Genomic DNA, 20,627 nt, shown 5'->3' on the forward strand with positions numbered 1-20,627 from the left:
CCCTGCCTGTTACCTAATTTTCACTGCGTTCGCGTGGTAGCCTTTCATAAGCTTATTAAATAGCTCATGTATTACGATATGAGGATTGTTTGATTATTTGTAGGTCTTTTCTTCTGTTGCAGAGGCGACCTCCAGATAACTCATTTTATGTAAGAACGTGTAACAAGAATCCAAAGAAAACAAAATGGTGGTATCACGGTAAGTATTGAACTAAGACCAGGAATTTTGAAGGTTTTTTTTCAGGTTGAAGGCAATTAAAAAGTAGGAAAGTAGGATAAATGCATTCAAAGCCTTTAACTCTTTTTTTAAATTTAAAAAAGTTATTAAAATCCTGTTTCTGAGATGCTCTGCTGTGATTTTTTTTTTTATATCACATTTTAATAATCCCTGATGGAAATTTAAACAGCACAGATTTATATGTTTTAAATTGTAGGACTGAATTTGAATGAAAGTTCTTGTAAACCATATTAGTCCATGACAAGTCTTAAGTTTGGGGTTGGGTAAGGTCCGTAATGAAACTAGGTTTAGCTTGAAACCCGGGGGTTTTTGGTGGTGGTGGTAATGCTTTAACAGCTTTTATGGCGATTAAAAGATGCCTATATATTTGTGAACAGCTATGTGTTTTAATAGATTTCCACTGTTAATCAGAATTTCCAATGTGGGACAGTTGGCTGACTTAAAGGCTCTTAAGAACTAATAGTCAATAATATAGTAATAAGATTCTACATCTACATGATAAAAAATACCATCCTAAAGTTGCTACATATAGTACTACAGTGCCTGCAGTGATAGTGTTGTGTTGTTTTGGTTTGTTTTTTGGTTTTTTTTTTGTTTTTGTTTTTCTTTTTTCTTTTCTTTCTATGTCTTCTCTATCTGACTTTTTACTGTGTGGTTTCTTTCTTCTGCCTCAACGTTTGTCATGCTCTTCCCAGAGCTGGGGTTGGCTGTATGTGCTTTTCTTATCCACTCCATTGGTGAGGGAAGAAAGAAGGAGGGGGTAGAGATGAGCTATCCTTTTCTTCTCTCCTCTCTTGTTGGCCAATACTTTCTTTGCTTTCCCTAGGAAAATACTGTACAAATGGTGGTTATCAGAAGCCCATGTATTTTGGGAAGGGATGTGTTAGAGCAGGTAGTACGGTATGCTAGGGTGGTGCAGGAGGAGTTGATCCCATCACTACGTTTCACTGAAGGCTCCATCATAAGACATCATCTGTTTTTCACTGCCTCCCCACCCCAGGACATGTTCTGTGTTCTGTCCTGTAGGTGAAATGAGACCAGGTATTTTGAGACAGTGGGAGTTAATGACTGGAGAGGCAAATGCCAAAGCCTTCACCCTTAGATTCTTAAAAGCCCATGGATGCCTTTAACAATAAAAACTTGAGTTTCATAATACTTGCTGAGACCCATGGGTCTTTGATATATGGTAATGTAACAGAATGAAACTCTGTTTCTCATAATACTCTAATAGTATCTCTAAAACAAGATGACTGCAATTACAGTAAGAGGAGTGCTGTATGTCATGGGATTAAGAGGTATTTAAGAAACTCAGGACTGTTTATCATGTGGTTTTACATTATGTTGTTTTTAAAATTGACTCCAAGAACAATAATCCTATCGCCCACAAGGCTGAGTTTTTCGTCTTCACCAGATTATTCAGTAGTCACTTTCTCTTCCCTTTCTGTTTTCGTACTCTTGTAATGTGTTTGATGCTTCCCCATTTCTAGTTTTGCTTTCTCTTTATTGGCAATTTTTGGAGAGTTTTTATTAAGTATTTTTATTTTCACTTGATAGTTATTTTTGAAGAGACAGAAGTAAAGTTTCATTTATTGGCTTTATCTTGTGATTAAAATATGTTCTGTCTACTTGGAATTTGTACTACAGTCTCGTTTTGATTCAGGATTGAAGTCTATCAAGGAGAACATTCTGCAGATGCTACTTTGATTTCTTATTCATAAAATTCAATTTGAGTTACGCAAAACACCAAATGAGGATGAAAAGAAATGTGGGTTATCTGACTCTGAAAGTTGCTATATAATTGTGGCTCAAAACCATCAAGCTGCTTATAGTCCACAGAACAAGTAATTTAATTACTTCAAAGTAACTACACAATGGCTGTTTTCTGAAAGTCAGAAAACCTTACCCTTCCCAAATTCAGAGCAACCTAAAAACAAACCTGAGGCAAGAGAAAGCAAGTCGGTTCATGTAAATAACTCATTCTGGTTTGCTTCATTATATTTTCATTTGGTTTTTAACTTCCTTTCTAAGTACTAATTACAAAGGAAGTCATGATTAAAAGTTCATTGGGTTTTCCCCCCCCATTAAATTCTTATATTAAAAAATAAAACACGCCTAACGTCCATTGGACAAAAAATTGTCCATTGGACTGGCTTAGCTTTAATGTGAAATTGAATCCCTGTGTTTTGACGAGGAGCAAGGGAGACTGTCATCACTTTAAACATATGCCTTCGAAGGAATTTTTTTTTTCCAGTAGGTGCCTGGAATTTATTTAGCTGGGAGCAAGTAGTGCATGATTGGGAGTTGGATGTAAAGCAAGCCAATATGAACACAGAGGGATAAAGTGACACTTTGAGATATATTCTGACATGTGTGTCTCTGTGCATTTAGTTTATTACAGTTTTTAATCTCTCATTTCATCCCTGCCCCAACCAAGCAACTTAGTCCATAAGCAGAGTTACAGAGCCTTGTTTGCTACAGACTGATGTCCTCGCAAGCCCTGTTTCACAACTCGTGATCTTTGATAACTAAAAATATTTCTAGATTGTCTGCCCTACCCAATGCCGCCTTCAACTGTACATTGAATTCCGTGCTGAATTTCAATCTGAGGGTTGATCATGCTGTGTTAAAGACAGGAGGATCTTCCAGATACAGTTTTCTTGGGCATCCAGGCTGAAATTGGTTTCATAAAGCTGCTGCCTGGTTTTGGTGTTGTCAGGAGGTTGATTTTTGTGAAAAAAGAGGGCAATGGTGTTTGTTTTCAACCAGCACCTCCTTACTGTTTTTGTTTTGTGGTTTTTGGGGTTTTTTTAATTACAAAGTGTTTTCTCTGGTATTTGGCCTAAACATTTAGTATACAGTTTAAATACCCCTTATATCTCTTTTGCATCCTTGTCCAGTCTTTTTTACATGTACAGTTTTTTGTTCTTTGCCCCCCATGAAAATTAAGAGGCTTTTTACATGTAATAGCACTGATGACATACTGTTTTCCAGTGAGAATGTAGAATTGTTCATTGCTACTTTGTACATACTAAATCTGTAAACAGTGGAAATACTGTTTATGGGGCTACCTTTTCTAGGCATACAAGGTTACAAGTAAGTGCATTAAAAATAACCAGCCAGTAAGTTTGCTTTCTGTTAACAAGCTTAATATTTACTGTTACCAGATGCAAATACACTACAGGTCGATGTGTGGAAGAGAAAGTTTAAAAGGGAGACCTTTCACAGACAAATATTTACTTTAATATTGAGCATAATGCAGAAAAGACTGGCATAGAACACTTCTTTTTGTAGTATGTTCTGTCCAATTATGGTATATAACATTTAGTGAAAGTAAGTTATTTTAATGTTTAAGATTTTTAGGATTACAGCTGTAGCCTATTACTTTTGCATAATTCTGTTAGCTATAGTTCGTGTTGATTCTTGAGAAATAAATGAATATATATATGTATATGTATAAAGGGTTGAGAATGCTCATCAAGAGAGGCCCATTCTGCCAGCTCTTATGTGTTCCTTATAAAAGGGTTTCTTAATGCGATAACTGATGTGGACCTGCTGGAATTTTAGGGGGGCAAAATGTGAAGCATATTTGGTTTTTAATTTTCCTAATGAGTGGCTTTCTAAATATCAAATGTGGAAATTACTGTCCTTTTAATGGAATATTTGCTAATAGTAATATGCTGGGGGGTGTATGTGTATTTTGGAAGTTTTATGTTTGATATTCTCTTCTTTTTTTTCCTGAGTCATTATTGAACAAAACAGCAGAATTATTCAATCGGTGTAGTTCCACTGCATGTTACTGTCTATGCTAGGAATTGTTTCTGCGTACAGCACCTTGCTAATTTGGACTTAGAATGTTTATATGTTTTCCATAAATACTCTTCTTTTATTTTAAAGATGACACATGTTGATGCCACCATTTTGTGATCCTCGTAGCAGAAGATAGTCCTACTGAGAAAATGAGCACTTTGATCATTCAGTCTTTGAACTTTAACCTTTGACTGGAAGTGACCTATAGGCAATGAAGACTACTTCCTTTGACTGCATTTTTACTAGTGTGCATTCTGGGCGCATGTTGATCGCTGGTTCAGTCCATGCAACTGACATGCTTTTATTAGTCATACAGTATTAATGCAGGTGTCCAGAAATGTCAGAATAATTCCATTATTTTTATTTTAAGCTTTTGGAAGAATTCCAGGTCTTCATATATTGTGCAATAACACTGAGCTCCTTGACGGTTTTGGTGCATCCATTGCCGGCAATGGACATTGTACCAGGGAAAGGTTTTGCTCCTGCCACAAAAAAGATTGATGCATGACAGAGCTTACGAAAGTTTCGGATATATTTGGATTATAAGCAAGGGATCGACCATTACCTTAAAAGCCACCCCATTCTTTTATATTTGGATTCTATGCACTGTGATCACAAAACTAGCAGCATGAGTTAACATGCTTAGCTGAAGGACTGTAATAAGATCATTGCATATTTATTAAATTGTTTATCTGCTGTCAAATTGTTTTGACATGGAAGGTTTTTCAAGTGACATTGGCAGAGAGGTACAATGTTATCCCTATGGTGAAATAAAACTACTTTTTGTATATAGTTATTCATATCTCTGAAGCAAAGGTATGAGTAATTTAGGGTATGAGTGATTTAATCAAGAATTTATTTTGGAGATAGGAGAGGATGGCAGTGATATAACTGAATTTGCTGCAGTCCGTAATTGGGCTTGTAATTTGTACTTTAGAGCTTTTTCCAAATAGATTGCACACTGTTATTTCCTGCTAGCCATCAGCATGAGCCCTACTGCCTACACCAATATTTCATTTATTTATGTGTTTGAAAGCAATCCATATAACATCTTTTGTTTGCATTCACTGTTTCTTTTGTTGTTGTATGTCATGTTTGAATGTTACAAAACAATATTTTGATTGAAAAGCTTTGTCAGAAGATATTTTCATGTAAATTATTTCTTTATCTTGTAAGCATCATCTTGTCTTTTAATCCTGTACTATAAAAAGAAAAAAAATACATTTTTGACAGAGGCTTAATGTTTTGACAAAAAAGTGTGGACCTTCTTATTTAAGTTTAGACTAAAGTATATTTTCTTAACTTGCTTGTCCCACGCAGCCATACCAATTTTTTTCCAGGCTTTTACTTCACCAAAAAAGGGGAAGAAGCCTAAAATCAGATTGACATTTTTCTATGGAGCAACATTTATTGAAATAATAGATAGTTGTTCTCACCACTCTGTAATATTTTGATACTGCAATTAGGTTGTCTTTTTAGGAAGCACTTTTATAAACTTAATACCTTTACACATATGCAAAATTTCTATAACTTTTTTTTACTGTTGCCTTATTGTTGCACTCAAAAAAAAAAAAAAAATCCAGTGATTAATGCATGAATGTCTAAATCAGGTAACTACTTGATTTAAAAACAAACAAAAGCAAAAAAAAAAAAAAACAACCAAACCCCAACCCAGAATGAATAACTAAAATAACAAATGGAAAATTGGCTGAAAATACTGATTTTTTTGTTTGTTTGTTTCCCTACTGCTGTATGATAATTGACAAGTTTTATAGCCTTGTACATACTTCTCTGTTACCTAATGTTTAAAACATTTTTAAAAAGTATAGATGCTTAACTCAGGGTGGCTAGAGTTCAGATGGATTTGCTTCAGAGAAGTGTTTTGTACAGCAGCTGAATTAGGATATTGCCAGTGAAGTGAGGCTACAATATACTTCAGGAACTGCTATTTTTTCTACTGTATTGAAAATATCTCTTGGCCTTTAAAACTCAATGGTAAAATCTAGCTTTGGATATAAATTTGATGTGTGTATATATTTTCACAATGAGCCTTTAAAACATAGAATTCAATTTCTTTTAAGAGCCAAAAATAATCATTTAAAGCAAATGAAATAGTTCTGTTCCTAACTTTTTGTTTAGCAAAATTTTATTGTTGTGAGGTGATCAAACTGGTTATTTTTGGAAATGGTTCATATGAAAGAGCAGTAATCTGATATTTAATCTGTATATTCATGTTAACTGCTCTATTGATTGAAAGCATTGACGCATCTTTGAGAAATTCATGTATGAATGGTTCACATAATGGATCCTATCAAATAGTCCACCGGAAAGAGACCTTATTGTGACACAAGGTAATGTCTCTGAAGAAATGGTTCGAGTGCATCTTCTCAGATTCATGTATCTTTTCATATGGTGGCTTGCCATACTACAATACATGGTTTCAGAGAAGCTTTATGACATACTGTGTGTATTTTGTTGAAGATGTACATTGTAGTGCAAAGTATTATGCGTTTTATCGACCTGTGCTATCACATGGACTACAATGAAGTTAAATAACCAAATTTATGCTGCTCTTTAATACCCCCCCCCCCCCCCCTATAATATACTTAGATCAAAAAGATGCAAGGTAGATTAGAAGAGAATGTACCTCAGGTCTTTTAGTTTACAGTAGAAATGCCTGCATTGATTCTCTTGTAGATCTGTGGGTAGGATCACCTATATACAGAGGGCCAAGACAAAGTCTATATACCACTCAAGCCCTCAAAATAATGCAACTATTCTGACAATGCTATGATGTCCTGAAATAGGGCTTGAATTAGATGAAGGTGGTGCCATCCTTCCCATAGGGTGAGCCTGTGTATGTAACTTTCACTTGGAATTTCTCACATGAAATGGTTACGGAATTGGCTTGAAATGATCTTGCTTTTATTTTGTGTCAATGTTCATGTTGTTAAACACTTTGTTTCGTGTTTAGTGTCTTTATACTACAGCACAATAAATTCTTGTTTTAAAATAGATTACTACCCTTGAATGGAAATACGTGTGGACCTTTTCATGGTGGAGTGCAGAAGCACTGTTCCTTGCAGTCAGCTACTCTTGAGACAAAGCTGTCAGGAATTCCAAAATGCTGTGATGGATATCAAGAGAGGAATTTGGATATTATTGAGGTGTTTCCTCTTTTCTCCAGAGGGTGTCTGTTGTAACAGCTGAAGGAAATAGTTTCTTTAAAAAAAAAAAAAAAAAAATCACTAAGATGTAGTGCTTTCATTTCTCATAGATGATCAAATAGTTCCTTATCATGGATCTTTGCTATTTGACAAACACTTCAAATATTGAATGAGGAGTTTCAGATCCAGGATTTTTGTTTGCTTGCAGTTGTGGGACGAGAGTTTCTGTTACTTTGTTAGCATATGTCAGGACTGTTAAATGAAACTTCTGATGCCTCATATCAGTAATTGCTTTCACTTTTGTACAATTTTTTATTCAAGAGATGATGGCTTCTGTTTTGGGAAAAAGCAAGGCACTTTCTTCATACCTAAAAAAAAATATTTTTGTGAAAAATTAAGTTTTTTAATTCATATATGTTATGAGTACTGTTCTGGATGTTTGATTTTTAGTTATTACTTTATTTGAAAGTCGGACAAAATGTAGTTCACATCTAAGGTACGGTCTAAGGAGACCATAAAATTCCGATGTCAATAATTAAATTTTAAAGAACAGATTACAGAAATGTCTTTCAGGAAAGGTTTTAAATATAATTGATAATAAGACTTTCCAGTCCTGTTCTCGGTGCTTTTTTTTTTGTATATGTAAATATTTATTAAAATGAATGATGTTTTAAAAACAGAGGTGAAAAAAACCACCTGTGGCACTCATGTTTCTTAGAAGTTGTCCTGTTGATATTAAAAGCTTTGTGATAGTGCAGCAGTATAATTTCCAGCTTTGTTGGGGGGAGGCTGATGTAGTTTTTCTCTCCTCTGGTAGAGCAATTCAGCTTGCACACTCACAAGTCCTGATCATTCTAAAAAAATAGGTTTGAACAAACTTGCTTTTAAAACCAGTTACTTCTAATCTAAATCACTCAATCCAGTTTGGATTTGCGCTCATAAGCAGTGGTACCTGAACAGTTGAGTGTTGAACTGGATAAGGGGAATTAAGCTGCATTAGTGATATTCCATCTTCAGCTGCAGCTACACAGCAGGGTGGGAAGAGAGACTTGGGATTTGCTTTGTGTGCAGGTACTTGTTGGCCTAATGTGGAAGCAATAGGAACACAAAAGTCTTCGAAAGGACTTCTACGAACTTTCCAAACCATCAGGCTTTGAAATACCTTAATAACATTGGAAGAGTAGAAATATCATGAGCCTTCTTTTACTGTATTAAAATATAATTCAGAAATAATTTTTATTTCATTTTACTGATAATAACAATACAGGATGTTCTGCTCACTTGCCATATTTTTTTTTTTTTGTCCAGACCCTAAGTACTTTTTAAAGTAGTGTTTGAGGGGTTTTGAGCAGTTGATTCAACTTAAGAAATACTCTGTGGAGCTACTTAAAGTGAAGATTTTTTTAAATTACAAAGCAAGAGCATTTTCACAAACTTTGTGGTTCCAAAGTAATTGCTGTCTTGAAGTGGCTTCCTTAGAAACCTGTGTGGATTTCATTCAGATAATTATTTTGTATTTAAAAAGCAAAAACTAAATGCAAAATCAATTGATCATGCAGTGTATGATATCAGTGTAGACATCAGATTTATAAGACTCTGTCCACAGTCTTTTTAGTATAATACTCCATAGGAGTTCTTAAGGTGTGTGTCAGTAATAGTAGATTAGATTGTATTTAACCCCCTTCAGTTTACATACATGCTATCTGCAAGTGTAACTTTGTCTTTTGAAGTGTCATTTTTGTCTTGACTTCTGCTTGTGAAAGAGCTGCTTACAAGAGACTCTACTTTTCTGGAACAGGAATTCGATGAAGAACTGAAAACCATAATGAAAGAACCTCAAAGAAAGATGTTGCAATCTGGAATCCTGTAACACTGACCACAGTTGCTTCCTTCATGCTGGTCTGTCTTTTGGTATTTAAAATCTCCGTTATAAGACCTTAAAACTTCTGTCTTGTCTTCAGCAGGTAGGAACCTATTCTCTTGGAGCCCTTCGGAGTGCTTTCTGCCAAGTAGGTCAGGGTTAAATCTTTCCAGATGAACATTCGGGGCCCTTTGTCTTCCCAGGACTACAGTACTATCTGGACGGTGCTAATGCAGTTCTCCAGGGCATTTTATCCTTAGAGAAAAAGTCAAGCCGGGTTCCTGCTATTCAGTGTCTTCTCTTAGTTTACTGCCACTGAAAAGGAGGAATTTGTACGCCTCCTCCTTCTGTTCCAGCCTCGTGATTCATATTGGTACCTTGCATCTAGCTTTATTGTCTGAGTGTGCACTGAGATGATTCAGCATGTTAAACCAGTAGGAAACTGACTTGAGAAGAAAATGTGAAAATCTTCTCAATTAGCAAATTGAATCAGCTTGCTGCATAATCAAGTTTCAGAGCTAGTGCAAGAAATGGAGAAGATTGTGCAACGGGGGTTTGGGAGGTGATGGCTGAAACCTGATTCATATCTTCAGACTTTTCTGCATAATGTAAAGTATAGAAACCTTGTTTTATGCAGAAGCTGAGTTACGTGCTATGAGAAGCCTGAGAGCTGGAGATCTGGAGTGCCCATGACAATCTATGGCAGGGGATTCTCCTATCTGTTGTAACTCTCTCTTCTAGTAAAAATTCTGAAGTTGTTCCAAAGCCTTTGAGTGATCTATTACCTCTCCATTTAGATGCCTTGAGTTTCTGTGCCTAGGATTTTTTTTCGTTGGCTTTTTGGGTTTTGTTTTTTCAAAATATCAAGGCTGCTAGCATTGCTCTGTATGGATATTTTTGGTTAAGTTTTTGTCAGACCAACATTGTCAAACCTTAATCAAATATAGAGTTACAGATTCAGTGAAGCTGCTCAGAAAATGCCCAGTTATTTTCCAAAAGGAAGGCAATTATTATGTTACAAATCAAATGTTCTTGAGATTAGATAGAAAGCTAAATGTGGTACAGTCATCTTCTAATACAGAAAACACTTGAGACAGAAGTCTCGGGTACAGATCTCATTAGCCTATTGTATGCTTGAAGAACAGGACTCTTGCACTGTGATAGGAGGTTTTCAGGACAAAACCACACTGTTCCTTGTCTCACCCTTTCCTCTGAAGGTCTTGTTCAAAAGATGGTTGAAATCTGATGGTTTTGATCTCAGTTTATTATTTGTACTGGATCAGTAAAGAGCGTGTGACAGCTGTCATTCTGACTGGTGACGAAGGGTGAATAGCTCTTGACTCTCTCTTGTTCTCTAAACTGTCCATATGTCTACAGAAAACATCGGTAGCTATATTTCACATGCACAAAATAACGTACACCTTTATTGGGTGTAGACAATTTCTTGAAGTTAGTACTCTGAAAGTAGCAGTATAGGAAGTATACATCACTAAGTAAACAAGTCACAAAGACTGATAAAACACCCAATCTCCAGATGATTTGGAGTCTGTTGAGCCTGAAGTCTTGATTTGCATAAGGATTTGAGTTTACGGGGAAAAAAGAAATTGAGGGTATCACCTTGCACCAATGTGTTTTGTATCACACTGAGTTTTAGACTGACTCTTTTTTCCTCTCTCATGTATCTGTGCATTATCATACGCCCCAAGCAGTAATTTCTGTCTTCAGCATCACGCTGGAGTAACAGGTGACTTCAGCTTCCTTAAAAAAGTAATAGTCCAGACAATCCTGTGTTGGGAATGATCTTCCAAATGCTGCTGCAAATTGTGTTGACTAACACGATGAGGATGCCTATGGAGATAAGCTATGCTCACAAAGTCGGGGGGAGAGGGAGCAATGAGAGGGGGAACAACCAGTTCTTGAAGGTTAAGTTCAATAGATTTCTGAAGATTCTCAGAGAACTGGTGGCTGGTGCTGTGGGGTATTGTTGGTTGGTTGGTTGTTTTTTGGGGTTTTTTTTTTTGTTTTTTTGTTGTTTTTTTTTAAGGACATCAGTAATTGCAGCAAGCTGTAATTCTTATGTTACAAAGCTCTTCAAAAGTGGGAGAGGGCAAGTGCAATGCAACTATGGTCATGATGCAACTGAAGGATCAAAGTCCTGTATGAAAACCAGTATCAGAGTTTGTTGGGATATGCTATACTAAGAAAAAGCACTGGTCCAATCAAACTTTACAACTCAGAGGACGGATAGCCCTCTCCATGAACTGGGGTAGTAGGTTTCTTTCTTCCTTTGCAATAATTTTTCCAGAAATCCTAGTAAACTGAGCCAAGTAGACTTCATTCTATGCCTGACGACAGATTCTGAAGTTTTGCAGGTGAAAAATAGACCTGGTATGGCACTTTGCTATGTCTCTTTGTAATTCTGAAAGTTCCTTCTGTCAGCTTCCTTTCTTTAGTCTGTAGGAATAGACTAAATCATATCTGGACATTACTCATGTCTTCCTGGTATCTCAGGTACTACTTGGGAATGCTATGTAGAAAAGCTTGTGATTCTGTTCCATAAAAACTTCTCTGAACAGTTCTTACGCTCATCTAAATATGTCATCTACTTCTATACTTTCCCCATCAGCTATTTTGTAATGCTGGTTTGTTTTGGGTTTTTTTTGACTCATTTCTGTGCAACACTTGTAAGTGAAGATTATGAAGGTTTACCATTTGGATGTTGATATGAATGGGCATTTCATCCAGAAGGCAAATTTCCTTACGTTAGTGACTGTAGCATGCAACATAGTAAGGCTTAGGTCTTCCTGAATGATTTCTGAAATGTAAATCCATCTAAACTTTTTCTCCAGTATTGGATGTACCTGGGTAAGTATGACAAGAGTTGTCTGCTGCCAGCCAGCCCAGTCTGGAGCATCCCTGCACCTCACATTCAATGTCTCTGGCTTCTCTGGAGTAAACCAAAGATCTAATTGGAAAATTTGTGGTGAACTTTGCATAAGCAGATTCCATAGTGTTTTGTGGTGAGATGGTTTTCTATGCATTTCAAGGCAGCTATTGTGTACCTTGCTTGATTTTGAGTAGAGGGTACTGTCACTGTTTGTCACTGAGTTTGTCACAAGATAAAGCATTTATTTAATTCTTTCTTTCTTGTATTTGCAAAGTATTATTGCAGTATTTGGCCTCTGGAAAGGAGTCCTGCTGCATGGTCTGCACCAGAACACTGCTTCTTTCTGTCATAGAGCTTAATTTCTTGGTTTTGGTCTCCACAGTAGTTTTATGTTTAGTTTAATATACTAAAGATGGTTAATAAATCTTGCGTAGGCCATGCATTAACCTGGGTTGATTTTAGTGTATATCCATCTTGATATGTATCTTGTATTTTACCTTCCTTGGTACAAGGACCTTATTTATAGCTTTTCATTTAAAAGTGCAGGTTACCATCAACTTCTACATTTTCATTCTTTGTTTTCTTAAAAGTAAAGATAATGCTTTAAAAATAATCTGGAGAAAAGGAAGTGAGAATTTCCTAGCTTGTATCTTGAAGTAGAAACTTACAGGCTGCCTCCCTCCAAATTTGGATTTTATTATCTAGGGTGTTTTTTCTGTTTATTTTTTTTCTTTTGTCAAAAGTATATATAAAATAATAATATATTGAGTTCCATAGTGAACTGTAGGTGTAGTGAGGAACTGATTTGAAAATCTTGGGATGGTTTTCATCTATCTGTAAAGATGCAGTGCCTTGTAGATTGCTTATGTTTTGTCTTAATATGGCTTTGAAGGATCAAAACATTTTCAGACATGGGGATGTTTCGCTAACTTCTGTGAAGGCATGTGGGCACTGCACTTGTTTAAAATTTCAGAGAAATTGAAAAATGTACATATCTGTCATAGATGTTCCCTTTTTGAGCATTTTTAATTGCTGTTCAGTAGTAGATTGGTGCCATTCTCTCGTTAAACGAAGACTGAACTTCTGAAATTATGTGGGGGTTTGCTCTCGCTTAAATTGTCAAATTCAGCAACATTCAGTCATCACAAAACTAATGCTTTTGGTAAATTATTGGATGGGTGGGAAAGATCTGGCTCAGTTAAGTGCTATACAGCAGCATTTTAGCAGAAACATCCAATTAATGCATTTGTGTCAATTCTCAAAATATTTTAGAACTCCTATAACCCCCAAACTACTGTTGCCCTGGCACAGCTAGCACATAATTGTAAACTGATGATCTGATGACAATGTAGGGTAAGATTTTTTTTTTTTTAAATTGTTATTAATGGGAGATGTTGTGCTGACTGCTCATTTTAAAAAAATTGTAAAGTTTGAACTGCTGCAAAATTTACTGTCAATTGTATTACTCCTTTATATAGCAATAGAATTTAGTCCAGGTATTTTTGTTGGATTCCATACATGACAATTTGTGCTTCATTACTGCCAGTAATTTATAGTTTTATTAGCAGTCCCCCAGAAACTTCTACTAAGGGTTGGAGACTTAACTTTGACGGGATTGTCAAATGCTCTGAAGCCAAACAGCTTTAATCAACTTAATCTAACATAAATATGATTCATGTCTCTTTCAAAATACATTGTTATACTATTAATTCACTGTTGTCCTGTGGAAAAGTTACAACATTAGTGGCTATAACATACATAATGTACAGCAAACTTCTTGCATGTTAAGCTCACCTAGAAATGGCTACGTTGTAGGTGAAACTGAGTGGTTAAATTGCATTTGGTGTAAGTATAGATGCGTAGATTCCGTATTTTCAGCTGATGTGATACCTCCTGTTTACTCGGTAATACTTCACATGTTGCTGCCAGCCCTAAAAGTAGCACGTACCTAGTTCTGAGAGCTGTCACTTAAAAAATTGGGCAAACAGTCTGAAGCTAGTGGATGCTGGCAGGAAAGAGTATTAATGGAAGTTGAAGGCATCAGTAATCCTCTAAAAACAAACATTGTTTGAGTGACAGTGCTGCTGGTTGTCCTTGCTTTTAGGGTTTCCATTCATGAGATTCTATGCTTATAAGCACATGCAGGCAATGCTTTAGTGTTGTTCCCATTGACTATGATAAACCCTTTATGTCATTACCGATTCATGTTTACAATACTAGTAACTTCTGAAGCTTGCTTTTTTTCTGAGCGGGGGAAAACCAGCCTTTTCCTGTATGAAGAGCCTGCATAATGCTGTGCACAGAGAATTTCTGTCTCTTTTCTGCTTACTGTTTGACTCCATGTATGACTAAGATAGTCCTTGTTCCAAGAGAATAATAATTTTAAAACTTAATTTAATATAGGTTTAACTTACTGTATAATTTTATAATCTTGCCTAGTTGCCTTAAGTAATTTGTTTACTTCTACAAAGCGGTAGAAATTCAAGTCCTTTTCAACTTGTTGCAGAGTGTTTCCACTGTCCTGCAATAAAAGGAGTATTTTAGGAGGGTTAGGCTTTGTTTGCTTTATATTCCATACCACACCAGGACAACTACGATTGTCAGTGAAGTACGCAACACATTTTGTAGCAGTGTAATTTATGTAGGCAGGTAGAAAAGCAAACGAGCTATGCAGAATGGAAAGCACCTTTCTACGGGTTCAATTCTCTCCAGACTAGTTGTGCCCTTTTATATCTACTTAACTATATCAGGTAAATTTAATGCCAGTACAAGAATTGTGTTTGGCGATGAGTGAAATATTTAGTTTTCATGTCCAACACTGACCTCAACTTTCTTCAGGATTTAAAAGGCCTGTTCCCTGCTTTCTCTGTGACCTCGTCCGCTACAGTCTGCTACTTGTAAAGGTGTCAATAGGTATGATTAGATACAATCTCTCACCAGCTCGACTATGCCAATAAATGTACCTAGTATTGACGCTGATGTACAGACAGACGGGTGCTGTTACTGGTGCAGCTCCGGTTGTGTTTGAAGTGTGCTGCTGTGATCTGTGCTTGCAGTGAGAATCCAGAGCACTTCAAGGTGGACGTGATGCTCTCGTACAACACTGTCAATGAAAATAGCAGTTTGGACTTGTTTGAAGGCCTTTTTATGTAGTCAGAATGCCATCAGTAAAGCAAATCCCAAACCAACAACAACAACAAAAGAAAAAAACAAAACACACACAAAACAACCCAGACTTGTAAACAGGAATTTAATCCTGTAGAATCTATTGCTTCTTTGGCCTGTAATTACACTTTGGCTTTCCCGTACTTCTCTCCTGAGCAAAGCCAATGTATTCTCATGAAGTAGCAAAGCCCAGTAATGCAGAAGTGGGCGATTCCGAAATGTCTGACTGTGTGTTTTGTAATGGAAAACCGATACGCCATGATCTTCAGGTTGGTAGTTTTGGTATTCTTCTAGCTAATTCATTGAACTCTAGTTACATTTGTCTTCATTGCCTGAAGCCATTTGAAGCCCTGATTAACATGAATTGTCTGGGTTTTCTTCTAAAATTCTGTGATCTGTGTTTTACAGGAGTAATCCAAACCTAGGTTTTTCTAAATCTGGAAAACACATAGGAAATGAGAAGTTCCCTGCATTCAGCATAGATTAAGAGCTTGTGTGTATTAACTAACTGTGCATATACACACACAAGTTTATACAGTTACTATGCATTCTAACTAGATAGGCATAAATATGCATAATTGTGGTTTCTGTAGTTGTAGGAAGCAGATGACTACACAGAAAGTTCTTAGAGTTCCTTGTGGTGAAAATAAATGGAAAATGATGGAAATAGCTGACATACAACCAGTCATGTCATTATACCCCAAAACAAATTAAATGTACAAATGAAAACTAGAGACTTAGCTTTTGTGCAGTTTTGAATACATGAACTAGGATAATGAATAATGTCAAGTTTTCTGAATGTGTAATACAACTCCTGCTATATACTATAAAATAATTTACCAGTATGATTTTTAAATTTCACTAGCATTATTAAAAGGATAAATCTTTTATTTAGACAAGGCTTTACTATTTCTAGGACAGATGTATGAGAGCAATGGGAGCAAATAATTACAGGGAAATACAATTCTACCTGCAAAGCGATCTGAATTTGGGTCAGTGGGCCAGCAAATGAAGAACTGGCTTTGATACCTTGATGACAAGAGACCTAGATGTAAGCTTGTATTTGCAAAATCAGCACATTGGTTTGGTTGGATTCACTTTGATGTGTTCTAAAAAAACAATGCTTGCTAAAGGAGATGAGGACCTAAAGGTTGCACAATGTCCTTAGTACTAACAGTAATTGGAAATGATGGAAAAAGTTGAATATATGCTGACAAGCACAAGTTCTAGTTCACTTCGTTTAGATTCTTGAAGTGATTGTGTGATTCATCTGATTTAGGGAACTCTCATTTTAGACATGAATCATGAAAGATACTGTGTTATGTGAGTTGCTCAAGTTTGGTGTTGTGAGTCTTCGCTGAAGCTTAAAGAATAAATGGTTTCCACTACCTGAGAAAACTCTGTGTAGTATTTACTCATAAGTTTATTGTATCTTGGTTTGTTCATGTGTCTCATTCTATGTACTACATAAGGTGATAAATTGTTTTAGTCACTTGTATGATAGGCGTTGTAGTCAAAAATCTTTCATAGTTGCGGTTCTGCACCTGTAATTGGGGAGAGCAGCTGCCTGATTAGACTTAGGTTTATTAATAATATTGGTCTTTACTCAAATATAATCCTAATCTCCTGTCTTTTGCTTTTCTAATAGCTTTTAGTTATCGGAAAAATATTATTAAAATAATCAAGTGACCCATTCTTCTGGTATTAAACTATTAGAGGCTTTCATTTAGTTGAATGACTATGACTAATATAAACAACGTGTTATCTACTTCCAATTGGTATATTATGAGCTCTCTGTATTAGCTTAATTACTCTTTCAACTTTAGTATCGAAGTATTATCTAAGTTCTTTAATATATATTTTAAAAGTACAGCTAAAAACAAACTTTATCAAACCCGGGAACAGATTGCTGGAAGAGGTTGTAAAGTCTCCATCCTTTCGAGATTTTCAGAACTAAACTGAGCAACCTGCTAACTCCAAAGTCAGATCCAGCTTTAAAGTTGGTCCTGCTTTGAGGGGGCAGGGAGGGTGGTGGAGCAGATGACCTTCAGATGTCTTTTCCAACCAATTTTTCTGTTTCTAATGTATTGATTAAAAACAGGCTGCTGCTTCTGTGGTTCTGTCAATCTCCTCCTTGTTAAATACATCACTGCATTTTCTTTGGGGATTTTTGTTTGGTTGGTTGGTTTGTTTTGTTGCACCAGTGTGTATTGAGGGGTGGAAACTCATTTCTTAATGACTTTTAAAAAAAAAATTATAATTCTAATATCAGTAAAAATTAAAATATTTTTATTTTTGCAAGTCAGCTTGAAAGTGCTGATTTATTTTTTTCAGAATCTGAGGTTAAAAATGACAAGGCCAAGTGTCTTCAAGTGTCCCGCACTCATGTATACGGACCAAATTACTCTGTGCCCTCTCCCCCACTTAGGCATTTGTGCAGGCCTTTAGGCATTAGTGTGGCTTTTTTTTTTCTTCTTGTTGTTTTCAAACTGCATACTGAATTAATTACTACTATTAACAACTTACCTACTGAAACTAGATTGTTGGGCAAGTTGTGACACTCCCATTGTGTACTAATGGAGTAGAGTGGATGAGTATATACAAACTATGCATCCCCTATTTTCAAAAATTGAGATGTTTTTAGGTTCTATTAAGCTGCTCTTATTGGAGGTATTGACTAGCCTTTACCCAGTATCTCAACAGTAGGAGGAAAAAAAAACCATAAAGGTACAGTAAATCTAAAGAATGGCCAGTTAGTTGTTCATATATGTAAAGCTCCAATCATATAGGAAACTTACTGAAAAGCAAAACACTATCATGGACTTAAAATGATTATAAAATACTTGATCCTTTGTTTTAAACTTGGACAAAATTAGTTCCAGAAGTCATCACTGTCTTTAAAATACATATATATATATATACACACACACACACACACACACACATATATATATATGGTAAGTTTTTGGATAAAATTTGCTCTCTTCAGTTTTCTTTCAGCTATATGCCGTTTGCAGCACAGAATGTGTAAGATATGAGACTCTTCTGAGTTGATACATACAGTTCAAGATACGTTTTTAAACTAAGCTTTTAGCTTTGTAGTCATAGCAATATTATAAAAATGTTAGGTATTGAAATAATAGCACAGACGAGGTTTTTAGAGGCTTGTTGGGATTATATCTATCTATTGCAGAAAGCTCAGAAAACTTCCCTTGTCACCTGATGCTGACATTCACTGAATGCATTTTTCTGTTGGGTACACCGATAATAAGTATATGCTATACTGTAGGGTTGTTCTTCAAACTAGTGATAGTAAGTAAAGTAAAAAGTAAAATTTCCTGTAAAAAAAACAAACCAAAACAACAAACTAAAAAAACCCACAAACTTCTCGACATCGTCATGATTCAGCATCTGAATGAACTTTACTTATGCAAAAACTCGTAGTAGCCTTATGAAAAGTCCTTACATTATTATCCATTGCTAAATTATATCAGAAGAATACATAAGAAATTGTATTATACTGTGTACTTCTGTGCTCAGTTTTGAGATAAAATAAGGGGTAAGGAATCTCAGAAACAGAAAACTAAACAACGGAGGAATAAGAAGGGGAGGATGACAAGCCACCACAGCTGAATACAGGGTATGTATAAAACTGTCTTGGCAAATGCTGAGGTCCCAAAGCGTGCTTAAACAGGTTATAAATGTCATATTAGTGTTCTGTTAGTATGAATAAAACCTTGCTATCACTCAGATACTCATAGTACAGCCCTGCCGCGAAGTGTCATTTCATGTACTTGGTGTGTAAATTATTGTCTATCATATAGAAGCTTACTACCAAAATTCACCTGTGCTATGTGCTATTAGAGCATGTTTATACCATGAGCACTTGGGAATCCTGTCAGGTACATCCTTTTCTTTTTTGCTCAGTTGTCATACTGATCCACCACTTGGTTTCAAGTCATAATTGAAAAAAAAAAAAAATCTCATGGCATAACAGATACTGGAGGAAATATGAACTCTGGACTCATTCTGAGCCTGACTTAAATATCTGGGATTTTTTTAGATTACATTTGCCATCTCTAATGTTCTAACTCTCCCAGCTATTATTACAATCCAGTTGCCTAGTAAAAAGATACAGGCATCTTTCTGCCAAAAAAATCTGGTTTTGTTTCTAAGTCTGAAGAGTTTTGTTACTGCAGTCTTGCAAATCAGATAGGAAATTTATTGCTTCAAGTTCTGATGCTTCTACCTGGCTTTGTTGTGGATTTAAAAATTCCTGGTTTGTCTTACTTGGCAAATAATTACTTGAGCCAATCAAGAAAGTTGATTTTTACAAACTAAATTAGGTGGGATTGTGGATTAAACTCAGAAGCCGCCTTTTTTAATGAACAATAAACTTTTGATTACTTTGAGATATAGAATTTGAACATTATCTTTTTAGTGCTAAAGATGGTCAGAAATTCATGTCTTTGATTCCCCCCCCTTTTTATTCTTCTGTTAATTTCCAATTTAAAGGAACACTTTATCTCCTAATAAACCATTTAGCCTTCAATCTCAATTTTGCATATCCCCAAATCTAACTGCTGAGTGCTTTGCCTTTTTTTTTTTTTTTTTTTTTTTTTAATTATTTTGTTTCTCTGTCCATCTCTGCCTTCTGCAGGGGACATGCAAAACCTGAAAGGAGGCAACAAGGGAAATGTTACTTGATGGCAGAAGCACGGCACTGGTGTTGGTTGGAAGGGCACGGAAATAGGGCCATCCAAAAAAATGCACCAAGCGAGCCACGGCTTTATCTGGCTGAGCCCTGGCAATGTGTGAGGAGGGAGGTTTTTCGCAGCCAAGCTGGGCTACTGCTGCCCTGGTCGCCTGGGGAAGGAGAGGGTTTGAGTGACGTGCAGGCTGAACCTCCACGCCTGCAAGCCCTTATTTTCTTTTTTCCTTCCGTTAAACCTCGCTCTTTTGCTCCTTGCAGCTCAATCACTTTTAGAAGCATCTGCCACCAGTGCAGACAAGCGGCTTTCGGGAAGCGAGCCGGTGGGGGTCAGGAAAGATGAGAAACGAGAGGTAAAAATCTGGCCAGGCGCTTTACAACATGAAAAAACTCCTTCGCTGTTGCCGGGGCCCGGGGCCGGGTCGGGGCTTCCACACGCCGGCGGTGGCGAGGCCGCTTCTCCCACGGGGGAAAGGGAGCGCGGGGAGCCGCGGGCCCCGCCGGGGAGCGGAGCCCCGAGCCGCCGCTAGAGGCGCTGAGGGCCGCGTCGCCGGGCCGGGAAAGGGAGGCGGACGGGGCCATTCGCGCCGCGGGAACGGGGGGGGAACGCGAGGCCCGGGCGCGGCGCCGGGAGGCCTTCGCGGGCGGCGGAGCGAGGCGGGGGGCGGCGGGGGAGGAGGGCGCGGGGGGTGGCGGGCGGCGCTGAGGAGGCGAGGCGGGGCGGCGGCGGTGAGAGGGCCCGGGGAGGGGGAGGGGGGGTGGAGTGGTTGGGGCCGGCGGCGGCCGCCGCGG

The 20,627-nt window shown here is 37.0% G+C and overlaps 1 protein-coding gene across 1 annotated transcript in view; it reads left to right on the forward strand.

Annotated features, from left to right (window-relative positions):
- Positions 1-16,906, forward strand: part of UBE2W (ubiquitin conjugating enzyme E2 W) — a 42,898-nt gene extending 25,992 nt beyond the window's left edge. Inside the window, exons 5-6 of the mRNA XM_082308703.1 lie at positions 123-198; positions 4,132-16,906. Of these exons, the coding sequence (XP_082164829.1) occupies positions 123-198; positions 4,132-4,145 (90 nt within the window). The 3' untranslated portion in view covers positions 4,146-16,906. The remainder of the gene's footprint in view (positions 1-122; positions 199-4,131) is intronic.
- The last annotated feature ends 3,721 nt before the right edge of the window (positions 16,907-20,627 follow it).

The sequence above is a fragment of the Platalea leucorodia genome (assembly GCF_965183815.1).
Source record: "Platalea leucorodia genome assembly, chromosome: 1".
Classification (NCBI taxonomy): Eukaryota; Metazoa; Chordata; class Aves; order Pelecaniformes; family Threskiornithidae; genus Platalea; species Platalea leucorodia.